At 36.7% G+C, this 24,920-nt stretch overlaps 1 protein-coding gene across 2 annotated transcripts in view; it reads left to right on the forward strand.

Moving 5' to 3' along the window:
• Positions 1-681: 681 nt before the first annotated feature.
• Positions 682-24,920, forward strand: part of LOC112054278 (uncharacterized) — a 49,308-nt gene continuing 25,069 nt past the window's right edge. The window contains exon 1 of one of the 2 annotated variants that reach the window (XM_024093983.2): positions 682-837. In XM_024093983.2, the coding sequence (XP_023949751.1) occupies positions 820-837 (18 nt within the window). In that variant the 5' untranslated portion in view covers positions 682-819. Of the gene's footprint in view, positions 838-21,312; positions 21,358-24,920 lie in introns of those variants that run through there. The other variant, XM_052883729.1, reaches the window with a different exon arrangement.

Here is a 24,920-nt window from a genome sequence, read left to right on the forward strand (position 1 = left end):
TTTTGATAGAGCTTTTACTGAAAGATAGCTGATACGGAATAATTTATAACATCAGCTATCTTCCAATAAAAGCCTAAAGGTCCTGTAAGTAGGTATGGACCTGAGATTAATTTTCATGACTTACAATTTCTGGATGAAATTTTTAGAAATTATTTTATTAAATAATTTTTATTTAATTAAAACCAAGTGCTAATTGGATAATATAATTATGTGTAATAGAGCCGTGATAGCCCAATATGACCTCTGCCTCCGATTCTGGTCCGGGGCATGCACCTTCAGCTTTTCAGTTGTGTGCATTTTAATAAATTAAATATCATGTGTTTCAAACAGTGAAGGAAAAACATCGTAAGGAAACCTGCATACCAGAGAACTTTCTCAATTCTCTGCGTGTATGAAATCTGCCAATCCGCATTTGGCCAGCGTGGTAGACTATTGGCCTACCCCTCTCATTCTGAGAGGAGACTCGAGTTCAGCAGTGAGCCGAATATGGGTTGTTAATGATGAATTGGATAATGTTTTAACAATGACCCCTCGCTAGTATCTCCTTGCGCCTACGCATCGCTTGTACAGTCCCAATCTAATAACTTTTTAACTTTCTCTATTCAAATTTATTCTCGTTTCGGGATTATCGAACTAGGAAGCGTTTAATCCAGATCGATCAAGCTTGCCCAGTGAAAATTCAATCGTAATTAATATAATAAAGGTTTGGGGGGGCGAGTATATAACGCGCGAGCCGCCGGCGCCGCCATTCGCCGCGCGTTATCCCGCGCGATCGTTCGCTCGCGAGTGACAAGTGACAGTTGACAAGTGACCTACAAAATGTCCGCCAAAATTTACGTAAGTGTCAAAATTACGCGTATAGGATTGTGGTTTCTGAACGCACCGTGGATTTTTTTCAGTGTTTTTTTTTAAATGGTGTTTTTAAGTGTCAAAGTTTTGTTAACGGTGGTTCTAGACCACATTTCTATACCTATTGTTATTTACCTTGTAAATATTCTCAAGCTTTTAATGTTAATTAGTAATCTCTGATTTATGCTAATTTGTCATTTGAAGTTTTTAAACGGATGTTATGATTTTGACGGCGGTTTTAAGATTTATATGTTTTGACCTTTGCCTGCGTTTTGACCTACTCGTATTACGAGAACAAAGTTGAAACTACAAGTTGTGAACTTTATTAAAAGGACAATCTAATTAATTATTAAATACATAAGAATATATTGATTTTTACATTTTAACGACCTCTCTAGCAGGTGGTTTACGACTCAGTGTTCTGGGTTCGATTTCCACTTTCGCACTATTTAGAATTTCATATTTTATAGTGGTAAGATTCGGCTACCACACTCATATCTAAATTCGTATCGTCACTCATCAGGTTAAATTGCAGTTAAACCTAAATTTGCAATGAATTTAAAATAGGAGCTTTTTGAAAAATATATAAGATTCTTGTTGAGGTTTGTTACCAAAAAATTTTTATAATGATTAAAAAAAAATCCAAATATTTTAAATGACTTTCAGATTTTAGAATGTAGTGAGATGTACCCAGTTTAATAACTTTTAATAAGTTAATTAGTGCTGGTTAAAATAGAATAATTCCAACTTATAGTTAAACTTTATAGAAAAAAATAATTTGGTTTATTATATATCTAGATGAAGCCAATAATTTTAGATCTAACGTTGACATTAGAGTTAGGAGAGTATCCCAAACGTGGGTAATACATGTTTAATTATATATTAAAGTAGCTGATGGCGCGCTGTTTCACCCGCGTGGTTCCCCTTCCTGTAGGAAGAAGGGAATATATAGCCTTCCTCGACAAATTGGCTATCTAACACTGAAAGAATTTTTTAAATCGGAACAGTAGTTCCTGAGATTAGCAAACAAACAAACTCTTTAGCTTTATAATATTAGTATAGATGATAACAGCGTGCGTTTCGTTAGACCTTTGATGATCCGCGGGTCAAGTCGAGCCGGTTTGTGATACTGAGCGGTGGGAACGGAGACTTCGACCGAAACCTTTGCTTAGTTCTTGAACAATTACGATGCAATAATATCTATACTATGTTAGTCCAGTTATACCCTTTTTTATTCTTTATAAGTTAGCCCTTGACTACAATCTCACCTGATGGTAAGTGATGATGCAATTTAAGATGAAAGCAGAGGAAAAATAAGAAAAAATTAAAATCTACACTCCTTTCGGCTTCTACACGACATCGTAAATCGCTTGGCAGTACGCCTTTGCCGGTAGGGTGGTAACTAGCCACGGCCGAAGCTTTCTACCAGTCAGACCTGGACAATTATGAAAATCTCAACCCTTGTCTTGTAAAACCACTGCGCCGCGTCTATGAAGTTTACGCCATTAGTTAAAACTTTTTTTTTATTTACTCATCATTTATAGCCATTTACATTACCTATCTAATCTAAAATCGATCTTAAAAATCTTAAAGAAATCGCAAAGCGATAAATCGACGCCTCCCGTGACCAGAAGGCTGGCCTATATTTTGGTCAGAGAATTACTCGTAGTGTTGCCATACAAAAAGGCTGCCAGCCTTCTAGCACAGAAAACATGTGTACTTCGGATTCGGATTCGGATGAATTCTACGACGCCTAAGTCTTTAGTTATAATTTTATATTTATTTATATCGTTGTTTGTTTGTTTAGGTAGTTAATTTAGTTAAATATTTACTTTTTTTAAACCTTAGGTCGCCAAACTCTAGTATAGGCTTAATCTGTACATGCCCCTATGAGATTAACAATAAGTTTTCATCTTTTTAAAATGTCCCTAACTTATGTAATTGTAAAAACATTACGCATGTTTTCTAACTTAGCTCTTTTACAGTGTAGGTGGGTATATGCTTAATATTTTAATTAGAATATTACTCAACAGTAGGTACGTATGTCTGTGTCAAGTTGCAAAAGAATAATTAACAAGTAACAAGTTTGCCGTGTTTGGTGTGGTAACAATCTAAATCCTTTGTGGTCTCAACGTGGGATAAAAAAGTTCGAAGTCATATATAACTTAAATGTCAACATTTTTATGGTTTTGTAGCCAAAGAGTGAAACGGGGCCCTATTGCTAAGACTCTGCTGTCTGTCCATCCGACTGTATATCTTAAACCGTGATAGTTAGTTGAAATTTTCACAGATGATGTATTTGGCGGTTGCCGCCATAACAAGAAAATTGTAATAAAATCTTTTTAACAAAAAAATTCAACTGACTTCGATTTTTCAAAATAAACTAAAAAGCAAAAAATAACACCGTACGTGCTACTTTCTGATCACTTTGAAGACGGTGCCAAGCCAGTGGCGTATTAATTAAAGAACCACGGGAAAGAACCGTCTGAAAATTTTTTTCTGTTAATTTTATCACAAAACTATTTTTATGAATCTATTTTTATGAAAATTAAATGGGACCGATCTGGGAGTGTACTCTTTCAAACAAAGGAGAATTTTCAAAATTGGTTAGAAATTACGAAGTTTCCTCACGATGTTTTCACCGTTTGAGACATGTGATATTTAATTTCTTTAAATGCACACAACTGAAAAGTTGAAGGTGCATGCCGAGGACCGGATTCGAAGCCACACGCTCCGGAATCGGAGGCAGAGGTCATATCCACTGGGCTATCACGGTTGAATAATATTAGTATAAAGTCGTAGATGTAAGTAAACCTGTCAATGCAAAGTGCGGAAGTGCACAAGTGTTATTACTGCTGCGACACTCTTGTAGTGTTTGGTGTAGTCTATCGCTCTAGCGGACACTTCCTGCGGCTGACTTACTGGGTTTTCACTTTCGTTGGGTATCGAAAGTGAAACGCGACGTTAAGCGAAATGTATCAACGGTATTGCGATGTGAATCGAGTTAGTGAGGTATTATGCATTATTAGCGGTGTTTGTGAATGGTGGGGGTAAATTTATATGGCGCAGTGGTGTGCGCTGTGGATTTACAAGACGGAGGTCCTGGGTTCGATCCCCGGCTGGGCTGATCGAGGGTTTCTTAATTGGTCCAGGTCTGCTTGAATAGATTTTACTCATGAATATATAGTACACATTTTTTTTTATTCTTTACAAGATAGCCCTTGACTACAATCTCACCTGATGGTAAGTGATGATGCAATATAAGATGGAAGCGGGCTAACTTGTTAGGACGAGGATGAAAATCCACACCCCTTTCGGTTTCTACACGACATCGTCCCGGAACGCTAAATCGCTTGGCGTTACGTCTTTGTCGGAAGGGGGGTAACTAACCATGGCCGAAGCCTCCCACCAGCCAGACCTGGGCAAATTAAAATCTCAATCTGGCGCAGTGGTATGCGCGGTGGATTTACAAGTAGGAGGTCCTGGGTTCGATCCCCGGCTGGACCGATTGGGGTTTTCTTAATTGGTTCAGCTCTGCTTGTGGAGTATATACCGCTAATACCTAACAAATACCCCACACTGAGATGAACGAGTAAAAAAATTTTACAACCCCAAACCCCACTTTACAAGTTGGTACCTTAAATTTTTTTTTTTAATTTTTTGATGTAGGTAGTAATAGTCTCTGCGATAACCCGCAGACAGACGGACGGACAGACAGACATGGCGAAACTATAAGGGTTCCTACAGATTGTGGAACCCTAAAAATAGCAAAATAAATCAAGTAATGTTTGTAGTAGGTATTAAGATGATTGAAAGCTTATTACTACAGACATTTTAGGCAGTACAAGTGGTCGGTCCATTGTCTGTGTATCCTATCACGACGCGCTGGGCGTACCCGTATATTCTGTTAATATTTCCCAACCGGCGTGGGCGTGGGACTGCTGCGAACGTTTCCGACTCAAGCAGTAGATGATTAATATCTGGTCATTACCAGTAGTCGGTAGGCCTCCCACACTTTATAAAATCTAGCTCTTGTAAATCGAACAAATAAATTTTTTGAAAACTCCTGACCTGCCCCTTATAAATAAAATATATAAATAGGTATTTAGATAAATATCTACCTAATGTACTAAGTAGTAAACCTTTTACCTGTTACATCTTTTTGGCCGATTTTCTTAAAGGTAACTTACTACAATTTTGAAATGTATTCTCCAAAAAAAAAAAAGATACCGGTCAACTTGAGAACCTCCTCCTTTTCGAAGTCGGTTCATAATATACCTACTCGTATCACTCGAATTTATTCGAAAATTTTCGATTTTTATTTTCCATTCACTTAGGCACAATTATGTTGTAAACTATTTTGGTAAATCAATTTTCATGAAACATATCTAAGAAAAATCGCAGTGAAACCAATTTACCTAAGTGCCACAAACAGACAGACATAGCATATCAAACTTATAACACCTCTCTCCTACATCGGCGGTTTTTTAAAGCCTCAATAACTCCACAATTTGAAGTTAAAACACCCATCAAACTGGCCATTATATTGGATTGGTTTCTCGGCGGATTCGTACCGTAACTGTAACAGCTCGCTGGTGTATCCTCGCCGGTAAAGTCAAAGTCAAAGTTCATTTATTTCAATTAGGCTTAGTTTACAAGCACTACGCACTAAGCGTCTACGTATAATGGTAATGTGGTAACTACCCGCTTATTCTAAGGTGTTACTGAACTAAGCTTTAGAAAACAAATTCTTGAATTTAAAGTTATAAATTGAAAATGGCCGCCACCACGTACCAGCACGCAGTGAAGGATGCTCTCCAGCCAGATGGTCCGACGACATCAAGAAGTGGCTGCATGAGGAAGGAGGAGGAATGAGTGTGATGGGCGCGCTCTTGGGAATGCCTATGTCCAGCTGTGGACGAATACAGGCTGATGAGGAAATTGAAAATCAAATCCAGTTAAGCAAACAATCTAAACACATGGCTCCTTGAGGTCGTCAATGTTAATTTTGACTTAAATTAAACATATTCTATATTAGTTATTTCAGTTGTAAACAAAACAACTGAAATAACTAATATAGAACTATTATAAATCCGTTCTTTCCTCATTCAGCCAGTCATCAGCGCCACTTAGCATCTGGTGAGAGAAATTAGCCGATCTCCACTAAACTCTTAAAATTAACTTTCCCCGCAATGACTGGCTATTTGTTTGTAACTGAGCTTTGTGGCTTTGGCGCTCTAGAGAGTTAATTCACTACAAAAATACGCCGTGTCGTGGAAAAAAGTAAAAATTTATACTATATGGCAAAATATATGTAGAAAACTTTATAATGTCTCCAACACACGGTACGATATTGCGAAACCGCTGCAAACTCATGGAACGGCAGAATAAAAATATATTAATTGCGCCGAGTCGAGCTGTCATGCACATCGTGACCGTTCTAACAGTTAGCGCTGCAAGATCGTGAGATTACTTGATCGCCAATGGCTGACTTTATAGGCTCAATAGTTCCACAATAAATGGGCCAGACTCAACCAAGAGGTCGTGCGTTCGGTCCCCGCATGCAGGACTAACACGTGATCGAACTTGAGCAGAAGGTGCTTAAAACTGGTTGATAATGATGATGATCCAGGGATCCGAATAGTGAACTCGACACCACGTGTTAACTCTTTACCATTCTCATCAAAGTACCCTGACCTGGTTCTCAAGGAAGCGGAAACATCGATGCATCATGCAGTTCGTGACGGGGGAACACACGATTTTGAGTTTCGGCATATCCTATACACACTGTAACATCATCTTTACGAAAGATCCTATATTATAAATGCGAATTTTTGTTTGTTACAGTTTCACGCCTAAACCATTAAAACGTTTTAGAAAAACATCCATTAATGGAAATCGACATTATCAGCAAGTTAAACAGGCTATATTTCATCCCCGTGTGCCCACGGGAACGTTAATTACTAAAATCACGTTCACGGGGCAACCCCTAGAAATGTATATTATGTACCTACGAATACTAGTGGTTGTTACTTCTTAGAAGCCATATCATCATCATCTCCTTTCCCTTATCGACTGAAGTGGGGTCGTCAAAATATGTTAATCTCCTCCATTCGTCTCTTACTCGTCAACTCATCATCCACTCCCTTTACATATATGTCCTATTTCACACACTCCAACCATCTCTTCTTTGGCTTTCATCTCCTCTTGTGTCCACTTGAAAATTCAACATTTTTCTAGTAATATGACTTTTATACCTATTTTACATGTCTACTTTATAGAAGTCAATGTATATGAATTTATTTTTCTATAGCCCGCGAAAATATAAAGTAAACTCGTGAGTACTCGGAGAGTACACATTATTCAGGGTCAGGCCACCCTCAGGTTATGTTATTATGACTTTTAATTAAACAATTTAATTTAATTTCCATCATTATAGGAAAGGAGATAATAAGGTCCTTCCCATCACGTTGCTTCAATGCAGGTTGGTTTGTTCGATATTCACTATCAGATATCAATGATAATTACCTACTTAACGTGGTCTACGAATTTTGGACTTTTTCTATGTAATTTGTACTGAAAGTTTCCTAAAAAAAGAAAAGCGTAGTATTTATTAGGACTAGGACTCGAACCCATAACCTTGTGATCTTGTGATGCCACCTATGCCTACCGATCAACCATGATTATCTAGCCGAATTTATTGAAATAAATTTGTTATGAGATAAAAGGTAACTATTTTGAAGGTCTATGTAACCTTGTGTTTGGTTATAGTACAAATTAAAATACCTTAATTTCATCTAAATCTCTATACAAATCAAGTGTGAACTTCAAATGTAGACGCAAGAGCATCCTACTGAATGAATATAATCTGAAGATATTATCATAAGATCGCAACTGAGGTGGTCACGAGTTATGAAATGAACAATACATGGATGGTAATCGTATTGTTTGACTTGGCTTTATCAGATTGAATCGGTATTACGAACAATTAGTGTATCCTAGACTTTATGACGTTGCAATATTCAATACAAAATAATATGTATAAGATTTTGTGTTTTTTTTTTTTATTATTTTTGGAGTTTACTTCTTAAGAATCGATTTTTCATATATAGCCCCCGGTATGACAAAAATATGGGCAGTAAAATTCGATGAACGAATGACAGCGTTACGTTTTTGTGCGCAACCTATTCTGCGCACCTTTCACCGTGAGCTGTTACCCGTCAGATCGCGTCCGCACGCATGTGCACCCTGTTAGCGGGTGCGGACGCCGCGGCCTGCTGCTCCTCGGTTGCGCACTATTCACTTTTCAGGCGTACTATTGAGAGGTACATAGTGTATGCTCCGGGGCAACACACACTTATTTAGACAGTCGATCTGAAAGACTCCATTTGTGCGTCGGAGCTGATACACACTTTTTTCATTTTTGTGTGCTTGGCGCAAATGTGTATGTGGTGCATATCAGCCGGTAGTAGAGAACTACCGGCTCGAGTTCATTTTTGAATAATTGTTTTTTTTTGGTGGCTAGTTACTAAGTGCTATTTACCGGCTAAGACAAACTGCGTTTCTTTCTGATACGAGCTCTTAGATATTAAAATTTAACGTATCTTTATGCCAAGTTTTAGTCCGCACAACAAAACGTTTAAGAATACCATTATGTCAGGATTCACTCTTGGCTGCATCATCTAGTTATTCAGTACATCATTTTATTGTATTTTCCTCAAAATTAAACAAGCATACAAAATTTCAAACAAACCCTATGTTCTATGTCTATGGTTCAAAGTAAGCTAAACATTTGACGTAACGAAGTGAAATAAAAGCTTGTAAAATACGCGGCTAACAAATATTCTTTTAAGACAACCTTCTTTCTCTGTTTACGGGTGAAATAATTGGCAACGTTTCCCTATTTCGTTACTTTGCATATCAAAAGAGATCAATTGTACCCATTTGCAAATAACAAATGCTTGCAAAGGTCAAAAGTTTGCCCCCGTGGGCAATTGGCCAAGCGTTGACCAAGTGACTAAGCGATTGCTCAACTTCACTACCCGAAAGATCTAGGCTTATTATTTTTTACTGTCATTATGTTTTATGACTTGTCTTAAAAGGCATGCATTCGTATAAAAGCTTCAATAGTTAAGTACGAGAATGTCTTTTTTTTTATTCTTTACAAGTTAGCCCTTGACTACAATCTCACCTGATGGTAATTGATGATGCAGTCTAAGATGGAAGCGGGCTAACTTGTTAGGAGGAGGATGAAAATCCACACCCCTCTCGGTTTCTACACGGCATCGTACCGGAACGCTAAATCGCTTTGCAATACGTCTTTGCCGGTAGGGTGGTAACTAGCCACGGCCGAAGCCTCCCACCAGCAAGACCTGGACAAATTAAGAAAATCTTAATCTGCCCAGCCGGGGATCGAACCCAGGACCTCCGTCTTATAAATCCACCGCGCATAACACTGCGCCACGGAGGCCGTCTTAACATTCCACTGGCTCGCGCTTGACCACGGTATCACCTGATGATAATTGTAGAAGGGAATGCTTGCCTAGAAGATGTCTAATCCATACTTATTATAAACTAGCGGACGCTCGCGACTTCATGATTATATAATGATTTATTTATTTTGCTATCATCCGCGAAAATTCGGCGAACCCATGCGAGCAATTGCAATTGCTCGTTGTAGAGTCAACATCTCCTGAGGATGCTCCGGTTTCGGGGTAAAACGTACGTAGAGAGTATTTTGTCGGACCTGGGTGACGTTGTCGCATGGGTTCGCCGAATTTTCGCGGATGATAGCAAAATAAATAAATCATTATATAATCATGATGAACTTCCGCAAGGTAACGCCTGCTTCTATCCAATATGCACGCGACTTCGTCCGTGTGATACCGTACTACTACCCTACACTACCCCCACTCTACAGCTACCCTACCATACAGGGGATGAGTAGAGACTTAACCCTACCCCTACCCCTACCCTATTACGCGAGGGAAGCTTAAAAAATGGAGTAACTTCTCCCGTTTTCCCAACATTTCCCTTCACTGCTCTGCTCCTATTGATCGTAGCGTGATGAAGTATACTATAACCTGCCCAGGAGTATGAAGAGTAATTGTACCAAGTTTCGTTAAAATCCGTCGAGTAGTTTTTGTTTCTATGACGAACATACAGACAGACAGACAGACAAAAATTTTACTGATTTGTTGGCATCAATATCGATCACTAACCACCCCCTGATAGTAAATTTAGTATTAAATACTTGTATGGATGCAAGGTGACATAGGCAATTTTTTTACAAACGATGAACAGATTTTGTTTGGGTCTTATACAACACAAAATTATATAATTACAAATACATATCACAGGATATAGGATAACACTATAAGATTGTACTACAATACAAAACAAAAGGTTTTAAGTTATTTGAAATTTTAAATTAATTTCAGCAATATTTATATATTTAGCATTCTCTTTCTATAATTCTTTTAGTTTCTTTGTCCTGTGTCTTACGAGTATTTGGCCTTCATGTCTTCTCTTGACTCTATCAATTTAACGTGGAGTAATGTGAGTTTTTCGCATATCTCTTTCTTTGTTGCTTGATCTGTCTGTCTTTTAATATTTTATGTTTCTCTGTCCTCTGTCATACGAGTATATGGCCTTCATGTCTTCTCTTGACTCTTATCAGTTATCAGTTTAACGTGGAGTAACGATTGATATAATTTCGATAAACAAGCAGCATCGAAAGCAAAAGTCAACCCATTGTTTTCCCTTTTTCTCGTAACCGTAAAAGTAGAAACGTAATGATCGTACAATAATATACGCTTTGAAAGTGACTTTAAGTGCCTCGGTTCTCACGCGCTGATGGGGTTGAGAGAATTGTCTCTCGATTGTGTGGAGTACGTAATTCACACATGGGTCATTGAGAGATATAGCATCGTCCGCACCACGCAAAATTTCAACAAAGCTTTTTGAACCGACTTCTATAAAGGAGGTGCGATGTTCTGCTGCATGTATGTGCAGGACGCTACGTAATACGGAGAGGGTATAATTATGTATTTAGGTGAGAGGTTATTTGTACAAACCAATGTCGCCATTTTTTCACTATACTACTAGTCCCATTTTGATGCATTTTTCAGTGATAGGCTTAGGTTTGATGCATGCAACTAGATAGATTTCACGATGACAACGAACCATGGCAAAAATAATGGATAAAACCAAATTTCTACTCCAATTTAGATGCGGTTTTCAATGGTGGGTTCGGCTTTAATCGGTGCATCAGCAACTTTGGGCTGAGAATTTTTCTGAAAATATCCGAAATAAAAAGGAAAGTTTCATAATCTGACTAAGGAATCAAACCCAAAACCTCGTGACATAAAGCCGCATAGGTTAACTACTGGACTAACGGGGCAGAATGTAGCTGTGATACATTGTATCAATGTCGAATGTGTCACTAGTTTTTTTTAATTATTTATATATATAATTACATATAATGTATTGCACCTTCCCGCTCTTTCTTCGCAAGTTCTCTCGTCAGGGGTTGCCTGGTAGAGATTACTTATAGTAATAAGGCCGCCTTTGCATGCTAAGTTTAATTTATGTTTTCTAATGTTTCAATTTATAATTGTATTTTTGTGTGCAATAAAGTATTTCTTCTTCTTCTTCTTCTTCTAGTTTACTTAATAAGCAAACGAATCTTTTGAGGCTCTAGCTGTTATATCATTACGGGAAACAAACAAAAAACGAGCTGCTTGTTGTTACAGATATTTGTACAAGGCGTAAAAAATACTTGACTTGAACAGGGAACCGAACTTAGGACGTGCATGTAATATAATCAAATTAAAGGCTTACAGTTTTTGAATACTAGGTATAGATATAGATAAGTAGAATAAATTACAATGTTGTGTATTGTGTAAATTCATTGCAGCTACCTCATTATATTTTGTTGCCCTAGATATTTCACAAGTAGGTGAAATTTTACTATTTTATAATAATAGAAGTTAAAAAATATTCTTATTCACTGGTGTTATAAAACGTAATACAAAACAATCACTTGTACTTTTTATTGTTCAGCTCTTTCACGAATAAACGGAATCTGTAACCTGAATACCTAGTAAGGCGAAGTTTTTAAACTGTTTCATGATTGGTTACTATTTCAACATTTCATAGATATTGAAAATACCGATTACGTCACGTTATCATGAATTAGTTACTTAGCTTAAAATTTTCTCTCGTTTCTCCGCTCTGTCTAGTAAAGCTGGTAGAGCAGAGCCATACATACATTAATGTCAGAAAACGTATATTTATACCAATAAAAAAAGCTTATAAAATATTTTGGAAACAACAATTATATAATTTTAAGAAATTAAATATCACCTGTCTCAAACGGTGAAGAAAAAAATCGCGAGGAAACCTGCATACCAGAGAATTTTCTTAATTCTTGCGTGTGTGAAGTCTGCCAATCCGCATTGGGCCAGCGTGGTGGACTATTGGCCTAACCCCTCTCTTTCTGAGAAAAGACTCGAGCTCAGCAGTGAGCCGAATATGGGTTGGTAAAGATGAATTATATCATAACTAGCGGACGTTTGCGACTTCGTCCGCGTTGAATTCAGTTTTTTACAAATCTTGCAAAAACCATCCCGTGTTAATCCCAGGTATTATCTATCTCCGTTTTCAATTACAGCCAAATCGATTTAGTAGTTGCGGCGTTAAAGAGTAACAAACATCCAAACAAACTTTCGCGTTTATAATATTAGTAAGTATTATGTGCTAATACTTACTAATATTATAAACGCGAAAGTTTGATGATGATGATGATGTCATAATAATAATAGATAATTAACTTATAGATAGTAAATGATACAATATTTTTGTTAACAAGGTGTATAAACGATTTTTATACGGTTATTTTTTGTGATTTCTCCGATCCCCGTGACGTCACGGAAACCACAAGAAACAACCGAGTTACAAAAAACCTAAAACTATTTATCAACATCATCTTTATCTGCAAGTTAGATGATGATAATAATCAACTGACAAATTGATATTTTATTGAAGTTGAAAATTATATTAACACAAAAAATACACGAAAATATAAGTCACGAGTTCATAGGATCTTTTTTGTAATTTTTTACACATTCTATTCGTAACAGAGATAAAAAAAAATCACAAAAAATAACAGTATTTCAAGAATATTTTTCTAAGAAATGAATGAGTACGTAAACAAGTTGTCTTACTACGAAACAGCAATTATTTGGAGGCCGATGTAGTAATGTTTTAATTGTACATACACGTGAATACAATTAGGCAGGCGGGTATTAACAAAGCGTCTGTCCGTCACGGCTACAACACGAGGAATTCGTGACCTCCGCACCCCGGATTTACAGAGATTCGGTAAATACTTCCTTACGAGTAGCTCTTTAAACGAAGATGCTGTTCTTATCAAGATCATTTTAGTGTTATCTTGGCAAAAATTCCGCGTAAAAGATCTTTTTTTTTTATCTAATGACAAGTTTGGCCTTCACTGCGATCTCAACTAATATTAAGTGACTAATGTAGGAGAGGTGAAGGATGGAATTTAGATGAAAGTAAGCCGTCCCAAACAAAAGAAAATTCATATAGATACAAACTCCGGTTTCTCATAAATCTAGATACAGTACAACAATCGGCTTGCTTTATCTCTTCGCCGCTGCTATGCAGTCTAAAGATGGTAGCGGGCTAACTTGAAAGAGGCTAACTTGGAAGTGTTATTCTACCTTAGGTATCTATGCGGCATAAAAGAGTAAAGTAAAAAGAAAACTTAAATTATCTTCTTAAATAGTCTCCAAAACTACTGGTACTATACGTATTTTCATACGACTTGACCATTGCGTATTGTTTACCCAAAACGTCGTTTTAAAGAATTAAAGAGTAGAGAATTTAAAAAAAATCCACCTCCCTTAAGTTTGAGACGATTTCTGTCAGTTCAGCAAGCATAAAAAAAATTCGTCCCAAATACAAGTAATTCCAAGCCATATTCCATACTAATATTATAACGAGGTAAAGTTTTTGAGGTTGGGGTGAACTGATTTTGAAACTTCTTATACCAATAGAAAGCCACGTTCAGGAACTACGCGGGTGAAACCAAGGGGGCGTCTGCTAGTCCAACAATAAAGCTTGATGATTATGATAAATACTCGCAAGTAAAGAGTGCCGACGGCGGTCGTTCTAATACAATTACGTCCACTTCCAATGGCCGCTAATATATCATGCAGATACGATTACAATAAAATGGACCCAGAGCCTGCAATCGGCAGATATACCTCCTTTATGAAGGCTGACACCTGAGACGAATATCTTAGCATTCCATGGATTCACCGTGCGGATGCTGGGTCCATCGCGTGATAGAGAGAAAAACTCCGAGCAGAGTCCTGAACTTGTGACTACAGGATGTAGGGTTAAGGAATTCCTTGACGATCGATCAACATTCTCCGTTCTCTGCTCGTGTTGTTCTCCCTGCCTAGCCAAATTTGGTAAGATCCCATTATAGCAGCTTGTGGGGTTTGGACCGTGGTGGTTTGAAAGGTAGCAGGTTTCAAGGGCCTAGTTCCTCAATTTTCGCAGTACAAAACGTATGTTTTTGTTATTTTCTACTGGATGTTGTGAGAAAACATTTATATTCAGTCACCATACACTTAGCTACACGGCAACCCCACGGATTTAAAAGAACTTTAAGGGTCTCTAGCAAAGGTTTGTCACGAAGCTAACACGAGGCTCCTGTGACTAGGGACTTCTCATATAAATAACGCATTACACTGATGTTTGGACCCTTGAAACCTGCTATATTTCAAATCCACTACGATTCTAACTCCATCTCTTTTTAAGTATGACCAATATTCCCATTTCCCTCCAACTAGTCGCCAAAGACTGTATTAGGAGTGGGTACGACAATAGACCAATGGGGCGGGATAGAACCACCACCCTGTGATGAGTCTGACCGCTCTTACCGTTTAGCTATTGAGGCTATAAATATAATTGGCTACCGTACTTACGGTTGGAGCATAGGCTTGAAAACTAGTTGGAGGGTAATGGGAATATTGGTCACACTTAAAGGATATGGCAAATATTCTATTAAAATATGTATATGAAGTGTAGGAGAAACCAGGAAAGATGTTGGACGTACTTTGTCTTGCTGGCGCGGTCTTCTTTCCGGGGTACCCCTCGTCTGTAGGTAGCTGCAGTCTGGCTCTTTCAAATATTGGCTGGCAACTTGATACAATTGATGAATGGATGAGTGAGATACTTGAACCGTTGTTGAACCGAAGTTTTGACCGTTTGAAGAAGGAATAGGCTCTTGTGTTGACTGACAAGTGACAGCTGACAGCTGATGACGCCTTAAAAAATTTCCTTTATGTCTAATACTCTGTACATTTTGTCGATACTTGTGATGACATTAGAAAGACTACGGAACATGAAGTATGTCTGACATTCGCAGGCTTTCGGTCCAAAAGCGTTTCACAAGCCGCCGGCGCGCGCACTTTCTCAACTGTTTATGTGATTAATACTTAGCCCATTGTTATCAGATCGATGTATCGACTGCCAGTGCCAACACTACGTGATTCATCTATTAGGCTTCGGATTGCGTTCACTGTTGCGTTTAAGTTTGCGTTATGCGTTTTTAATGTTGTCTTAGGGCCGGACAAAATGCCCAAAAAAGGTGAAATAAAAAATATCAAGATACCCAATTATATAAATGTGCTTACATTTTTTATAGTTAAAGATATAAACAGAAATCTCGGAAATAGCGGGGTTTGAAAAACTTATTATTTTTTACTTTCGAGATAGACCTTATGTGATATGTTATGATACCCTACCCTACATAATAGCTCCGCTATCTAGGATCAGAAATAAAATGTATAATTAATCAAGACATTAAAATCAATCCAAAGTTGAGCTTCATTGTGAAGCATTTAACTTTTTTATTCTGGGGCAAACAATGTATGGAGAGTGGGACATCTTAGTTAAAAAGGCGCGGAGAAACGGCATTTGTTACCTGTCAAACTGAAGATCGTACACATTTGAAATCGGAAATGGACCGTATCAATGGTATTTTAATGGTAATCTTTTTATTCTCTATAAATGCCAGGCATTATAGGCCGAGGCACAAAATATGTACTTATAGTGTTTTTCAGATAGCATGGGTACAGTGACAGTTCGTTTCACTATTGAAAGTTTGCCGCGATTTACGATAATAGTACGTATTATGAACGTCATAAGTCAACTGTCGCAGTACCCATGCTATCTGAAAAACACTATAATAGTACAGGTACCGACGTATACGTAGATAGTTTTATAAATACTTGTCAAGTTTTCGCAGAAAATAAACATATTTTACAGTAATCGATCATCTTGTATTTCCGCAAACGTTTGTATTAAAAAAAAAACTCTTTACAAAATCAATTGTTATGCTTTTTCCGCAAAACGATGTTATTCTATCGTTGAAAAGAATATCATAACGATTAGGTGATTCAGTTTTTGAGGATGCAAAAAATTGTATTCGCGACATTGAAAACGTTTCCACTTCACCAAACACCGATGAAGCTAATAGGGTTGTCACATGTCTAAAAGTATTATATTTTAGTTTGTATATTTAAATGTACACTTGATTCACCATTATCAACCCATATTCAGCTCACTGCTGAGCTCGAGTATCCTCTCAGAATGAGAGAGGTTAGCAAATAGTTGCCAGCTCGCTGGCCCAATGCGGATTGGCAGACTTCACACTCCTTGTTTCCTCACGATGTTTTATCTTCACCGTTTGAGATACATGATATTTAATTTCTTAAAATGCATCACAACTGAAAATTTGGAGGTGCATGCCCCGAACCGGATTAGAACCCACAACCTCCGGAAACGAAGGCAGAGTTCATATCCACTGGGCTATCACGGCTCTCATACACTTAATTAAACGATCTAATTGTTTTCGTGAGATATCCAAAATGAGTAAGCGGCCTTTAAAACCTTTTATAGTTGTAAATCCGAATGACCTACGTCACACAGAACATACGAGCCCTCACCAGTCATCCGTCACGGTAGGTACCGGCCGCTGAGTTATGTCCCAGAGAACACAAAGCACTAATGAAAAGAGATAAGGTCTTGTCAGGTGGCATTGTTCACTTGTCGCAGCCTTGCGCCGACGCAGCTGATGGGATCAAGCGGATAATGCCACGTTCTATCGGTTACTGGACGTTTTCGCACAATAATATATTGTTGGGGTTTTACTTGGACTTTATTATCATCATCATTAACAGCCGATGGACGTCCACTGCTGGACATAGGCCTCTTGCATGGTTGGACTAAACGTTTTCGAGCCGCCAGCATCCAGCGGCTCCCATGTGCATTTAAGCGACTTCAATAAACGGAGCATCTCAATTTGATGTGCATTTTTTTTTAATGTTAGTAGGTACCTAACTTCGTCATTTGTTAACCAATTTTAGGTTTTTTTTTCTTGTTTGAATGGGTATACTTCCATTAAAAATCGTCTTAGTACCTATAATTTAGTTTTTGATTTGTTCTGCAGTAGTCCCAATAGAAACTTCGATAACATTTTTTTAAAAAATCTTGACAGTAAATTTATTCCTGAATAAATCACACACTAAAAACAAAAAAAAAAAAAACAATTTAAAAAAAAACAACAACGATGCATTTCACTAAAAAGCGAAAAAATAACGTCGTAGCTGTCCTTTCTAAGTTACATAGAGCTTATTTGGCTTGGCTTGTGGTGTCCAATTCAGATGTAGAAGCGAATTATGCAGTGGGAATTGTGATATTTTTATTTTGGCTCGCTTCAGCTTATTTTTAAGCGTAAATCTCGCACAAACCATCAAGGTTTTTGTAGCTTATTGGCATGTAAATTTAGGAAATAACCAATATTTATTTGAAATTTCAGCCAAATCGGTTCATTAGTCAAAAAGTTATAGTCGAAGGAAAATTTGATCGTAGTTACGTGTAATATGGGCAATTAACAAGTGTAATTTTGATTTTCGAATACTTTAGTATGAGAATTTTTCCCACACAGTTATTAGTTCTCATTCAGTTTGTATGCGTACATTAAACACAATATAATAGAAAGCGTCACAACTTTCGTTTCGCACTCAAAATATTACAACGATGATAAAAAATCTGCTAATGCTTTCACTCTTTTTGCTTTGATTTAACTAGCTGATTAGGTAAACGTTATGAAATATTACATTTGTAGCGATAATCGTTCTATTGTTATCATTGCTTGGAAAATGTACGTCAAAGTTTTTAAACTACAGTACAATGTCTACTTAGTTGTAAAATATAAAAAAGCAAAACAATATGAAAAATAATAAATGAAAATTTTTCTCTTTTTATTAAAGCTCGCCTCAAGCGAACAAGGCTTTGTGCAAACTAAGCATCATAGAATATCAAAGAAAATACACAAACATACATATCAGGATAAAAGTATCACATATAAGGTTAAAATTCTAAATATAAACTAAGTGTGACACATCCAATTCCGTTTAGCCAAATTGTGTAACAGACAGTCAAATATACAAACTTTCACATGCAAGGATTATGCCTATAACCACTTTTAAATACTAGATTATATAATGAGCGTAAATATTTAAATTTTATATTTAATTCTATTCCGTAAATTCTAAAAAAATCATCATAATTAACCGTATAATTTGAACATGCTTAGTTGTATAATTTCTTGCGCTTTTATTTTTTTACATCGCCAAAAATCGTTTATTTCGTTAACCACTAATCGTTCATTTTGAATCATAGATATATTTGATAGTCTTTTTTCATAATTAAAGAAAGTAAACCCGTAAACTTAAAATTAAGTTAATGAATAAACCATAATATAAAGATAAAGAGTTTCCATAATTACCTCCATACTCCATTTAATTCGAATAATCATACCCGTATATATGTATATACGGTAACTTTGTTTTTTTTAGTTATAAATAACTCGTACTTAATCTATCTTATACTCGTGGTAGCAGGTTCAATAACCGACTTTTAAAAAGTTAAACAATGTTACTTATTACATAATAAAAATATTAATAACATCGTCTGTGCAAGTTATGTGCTCTACATTCTGCCCTTCGGACCGGTTGCCGTTGAGTTAAGTATAACTAGTAGGTTGCGTAACCAGCTTATTACCTGTAACCATAACCTGCTGGATGCAGGTTGCACTATTTACATTTCATAATAGTTTATTGCCCTGGTTCGTTGGTCTAGTGGATAGCTTCGGGTGCAGGATTAGAGGCCTAGCTTTAACTAGCTATAGAGCAGTGCAGAAAGCTTTCTTTGGCACTTTGGGGTTAACACTAATGCACTATACTTATAAATTGTAGTAAATGGAAAATTATTTCACTAATAGGTATAGCTTCCTTATGAGTCCTAAGTATAGGTAAAATTATCTTTAATCAAGAAAAGAATCATACTAAATGGGGCATAAGGGTAGGGCGGAAAATACTTTCTTTGAGATTTTTTGGGAAGTATTGTTTGTCAAGTTCCTTTCATCGAATTTGTCGTCAGTTTGTATTACAATATTTTTTTTTTACATAAACAATACAACCTAGAATTTTCTGATTACAAAAAAACCACGTCAAATAGATCGCCGTGTATTAGTGATAATAAATTTTGGGCAATTTCTAATTTTTAGAAATCGAGTGCGATAACCAGCGCTATACGGGTACGAATACCTTTTTTCATTGAATAGATATCGGTGACGTCACACGTATTTCGATTTCATTGCTTTTAATCATAAAAATATTATTTTAGTCAGTCTCAGTAAATCGGTCGGTAATTAGACTCTATCTTCAAATAAAAAATCATCATCATCATTATCAGCCGATGGATGTCTACTGCTTGGACATAGGCCTCTTGCATGGACTTCTAACGCGTGGGCTTTAAAACGAACATGATTAAGACAAAGATCATGTCTAATGTTCATGTACCGTTTCACCCAGTTATTGTTGAGGATTCTGCGCTAGAAATCGTAGACGAATATACCTACCTAGGACACACAGTCCAGTTAGATATGTCGAATTTCGAGAAAGAGGTGAGTCGCCGAATCCAGCTCGGCTGGGCAGCGTTTGGGAAACTCCGCGACATCTTTTCGTCCGAAATTCCTTAGTGCCTGAAGACAAAAGGCTTCGAACAGTGCGTATTGCCAGTACCATTGCCAGCCTACGGATCCGAGACTTGGTCGCTAACTACGGGCCTTATTAGAAGGCTCAAAGTCACTCAACGGGCGATGGAGCGAGCTATTCTTGGAGTTTCTCTGTGTGATCGAATGAGAAATAAAAAAATACTGTTCAAGAATTCAATGCGACCGAATAAGCTGTATGGATATCGATGTTGCTGGTTCCCGTAAAAACATTTTGTCAGTTAATAAACGAGTAGTTTATGACAATAAGTACTCAACTACTCTACAGGTCGTGTGACCGACATTTTTATTAAATTTCATAATGTAACGCAGAAACCAGTCTCATACTTATATACTAGTATGAACATGAGAACGCGCCAAAAATGTTGCGATACATTTTACTGACTATATTGTTCTATCACTGATATTTGCACTGAGTTTTAGTCGCATAAAAACAATTGTACTCTATTACTCGATTGACCGACATTTTTATTCAATTTCATAACTTTACACGGAGAACCACTCTCATTTATGAGTACATATATTCATATGAGCATGAAATTATTAATTTATTATGAAACACGGCTAAAACTCACGTGATATTACGTCGGAGTATGCCCGACTAGTTTCAATGCGTGCAGCAGCGCGTCGCGCAGCCGCTTCGCAGTTTGGCTCGTGCCGCGATGCAAGAACCAGCTCATGACTAAGGGCCCCGTATGGGTTCGAAACTAGTCGGGCATACTCCGACGTAATATCACGTGAGTTTTAGTCGTGTTTCATAATCAATTAATATGAATAACACTCACGATAGTTTAAATTCTAAAATAGCATGAGAATTAGCCAAAATGTACCGCAAGAATATTTTATTTGACCAAAGTAAGTATTGCGTAATGACTCTGTCTAGTAAATTTTGGCTGTGGAGTTATTTATATTAGGTAAAACATCTAGGTAAAAGTCCAGAGTGATATTAATATGAACAATTAGTAGCTAGTGAAACTTTGTTAGCCTCAACGGCAAAGCGGTCGGAATCATCTCCGAGGGTTGATGGTTCGATCCCCGCCACGTTGGTCTATTGTCGTACCCACTCCTAATACAGTCTTTCCCGACTAGTTGGAAGAAAATGGGAATATTGATCACATTTAAAAGATATAGCAAATAAAAAAAAGTAAAACTGTCTCGTTGTGGCTAGCCTGTGTGGTTTGTAGATCATGAGGTCCAGGGTTCGAAACTAGTTAATTTTTTTACTAATTAAATTATTCTCCTTTGTTACAGGTGAGTATACAACAAAGTTGTGAAACCTAATGCTTTATCAACATCAGAGGATGCTCTGGTATGGTGTGAGTGGAAAGTGGGTGAGTTTTCTATCTCGACTGACTCGTAACTCGGCAAAGTGATTTGTTCACCTTTTCTCATACGAAGATAACATCTGGAACATTCTTCTGAATTGTGTTTGTCCTGATGTTTTTTTTTTATAAAAATACAAAAATCACGATCGTGGGGACTAGCGGTGAAAAATGCTTTCTTAGAGTCTTCTTGTAAAGGCCTTCCATCCAAGCTGTCAAAATCTAGACCTTTCTTACTGAAATATACCTATTAGATAATATCAACGATCATACTAAAATAGTTTATTTCTGTTATGTAAATAAACATGACAACAGTAAAAACTATAATTCAGTCGTAAGCCGCCGCTAGCGAAACGAATTTTACATAATAGCTGACAGGTCCAAACATTTCCTACTCTACATACAAATTAACATTTTACTATTTTATTATCTAGAGCAGCGCACTGAACTAAATAAAGCTATTACTTTGTTAACTATCACAGGCTTAACCACTAATCCAATCTTAATGTGATTTGGGTCAGAGATAGATATAGAAAAAGATTTTTGTAAAGAGCTAAATAATAAAAGATAGAAATATGTGGATGAATGAAATGAAATGAGATGAAAGAAATAAGATGGAGTATTTTTTCATTTTGATTATTATGTCAATTTACGTAATTGTTGTTAGTGTTAAATTTTAAAATACAAATTATGAAAAAAGTTTGTGTATGCGGTGGTCAAGGCGACGCGTGACGTTTGTTTTTTTTATGCACCGGCTTCACACGTTACTTGTAAAGACTCACTCTGGTTACTCTGTGGTACCTAAGTAGATATAGAAATATATATAAACTAAATAACATTAATAAATAACATTCACTCCATACGTGATAAATGATAGATCCGTTTTCCCACGAAACACTACATAACCTATAAACATTTAAGTGGTATACAAAAATACCAAACCTTCAATGTAAGCGGATTCCATTTTCCTAGTTTTTCCGCAATACACTAATTAAAGAATTATAAGAATGCGGTTCATAGAAATACACATTATGTGCTCAAATAGCTTTGTGTCCTTATTTAGTTCCCGTATGCACTTACGAAGGTAATTATTTGCAGACATGTGAGTAACCTTTCGTAGGTAGTGTACTTACTTTCCGATGACATTTTAAGGCAAGTGCACTCATTATAAGACTCACTGGAAGCTAATTAGCTGCATACCTTTTGGTCTGGTTGGTGCGACCTTAAAACGACCTAGGAGATTTCTCTGCATACCATACAATATTTAACCTCTATTTATTTAATTGAGAAAGAATACAATAAGGAGCTTAAGCTAACTTATCCTAATAACTATACAAATCATGCCCACGTGGAATGGTGGCAAGAATACTGGTTGCATTTCCGCGCTGGACAGCCAGGCTGATCCTTTGCGCAAAAAATGAGCCAGCCCTTCTGTCACCAGTCGAGGCAACTATAGCTGCGGTCAAAATTAACATATTTTTTTCACTGGATAAATCTATTTGAATAATACGTATAATATTAAATTTAACTTGAATGAAATCATACTGGCTAATGGCATAAGCCGAAGGTTTAACCACCCTACCGAAAAAGACGTTCCGGTACTATGACGTGTAGAAACCGAAATTGGTGTGGATTTACATCCTACGCCTAAAAAAATTAGCCCGCTTAAATCTTAGATTGCATGATCATTTACCATTAGGTGAGATTGCAGTCAAGGGCTAACTTGTATAAATTAAAAAAATCGAAATGCTAGGGTATAGCGTTTTCTTTTAGGTGTAAGTGCTACAAGGATTTGCTGGTTTGTGTGGACAAAATAATTAAATTATTCAACTATTCCTAATGAACGTCTGTTTGCCAAAACCATATTTAATTCAAAAAGCAGCTATGCCAGCAAGCTTGCTTTACTGGCATGACAAGATACGTGCCCACGCTATCCTTAAGCTCGCGTAGAGGCTTACGAGCATTATTATGTATTTGCATTTCAAAACAACTAAGTACAAAACAATGTGGTTCAGCAGCGTGTCACATTTATTGCCGCTACCTGTTTGCTTAGAAATTGCCAAGTATTTTAGATAAGCTTTATATTTAGAGGTAATAGCGCCAGCATTTCGGACACCTTGAGTTTTGTATTTAGATGTCATTTACTTACTTTTTTTTAAACATTTGTTTCGTTATATTAATAATATGTTAAAATTTAAATATTTATTTTTAAATATGTATTATTTACACTTCCAAGTAGACAAGTAGTTATTATATGTCACCGAAAGGAACCGATCTAAACCATATTTGTGTATAAAAATATATAAAGAAAAATGTTACACTGCAATATTAGGTTAAAATATTTATATTATTTAACATTTTATTTGTAGGGGATTTGTGAACTCTGGTTTGGCTTGCCGTGTAAACCATAGTAGGTAATTACGAATATATTAAAGAATTTTTATTGTGGGCTGGCTGAGTTCGTTGTGGGCTTTTCAGGGACCAAGGCGCTTTGTAACCCTCGTTACTTTAATTTCAAGTTTTCGTTTAATTATCACCGTTATATAATAACACTACCTGACGTTTCGAATTACATTACAGGCATGTATTTTAGGCATTATCTATTATGCAGGTTATGTAATTTTGAATGTGCAATATTTGATTTATCTACCTATTTTCAATGTTAATTGTTTACACAATTGGAAATTTCTTTTCGATTAGACCGTACGGCTGTAGGCAGCGGACACCGCGTGGCCTTCTCAATATCCTTTCTAAAGCTTTGCCACTCTCGTTGTAACCTTTTAAAGAATGTGCAGTAATTTGACTCATATAGTGAAAACAATTACAGCCACATGAGGCTTAGCACCTGTGCCTCAGGTTGATGCAGGTCAGTTAGGCCATATTTAATCGACTTAAAGTAGTGGGAATGTAACAAGGCTCGTTTGGGAGGACCTCTATCATTATTATCATTATGAACTTATATTCGGCTCACAGCTGAGTTTGAGTCTCCTCTCAGAATGAGAGGGGTCAGGCCATTAGTCCACCACGCTGGCCCAATACGAATTCTCAAACTTCACACACGCAAAGAATTAAGAAAAATCTCTGGTACTGGTTTCCTCACGATGTTTTTCCTTCACCGATTTTCACCGCTAATTCACTAACTTTGACGTATCTTAGTTGGCATATACAAAATTAAGATTCTATGTTACATCCGGCGCCTACTGACAACCCTTGATGGATATGTCAAAATTAGTGAATAGGCCAACTGGTCTGTCCGTTTGTAGTGACGACTCTACTTCCGATTCGGAAGGCAAATACATTCGTAATCTGCTTCTGTACTATTAATTAAGTCGTTCTTGTGATATATGAAAACAACTAATTATAAAATGTAATTATTATTTTACTTACCTTGTTAATGTGGTGATATAATGTGATGTAATAATTATTATAATATATTACATAAACAGCTAACTGTTGGTCATGACTCATGGCTTTGACCGCGTGGAAAATTTTGCTTTTCGTTTCAGATTATTTTATTTTATTTTATTTGCTTATATTGGTTACGATTTTTTTTTTTTTTTATTCTATACAAG

The sequence above is a fragment of the Bicyclus anynana genome, chromosome 9 (genome assembly GCF_947172395.1).
Source record: "Bicyclus anynana chromosome 9, ilBicAnyn1.1, whole genome shotgun sequence".
In the NCBI taxonomy this organism is placed as follows: Eukaryota; Metazoa; Arthropoda; class Insecta; order Lepidoptera; family Nymphalidae; genus Bicyclus; species Bicyclus anynana.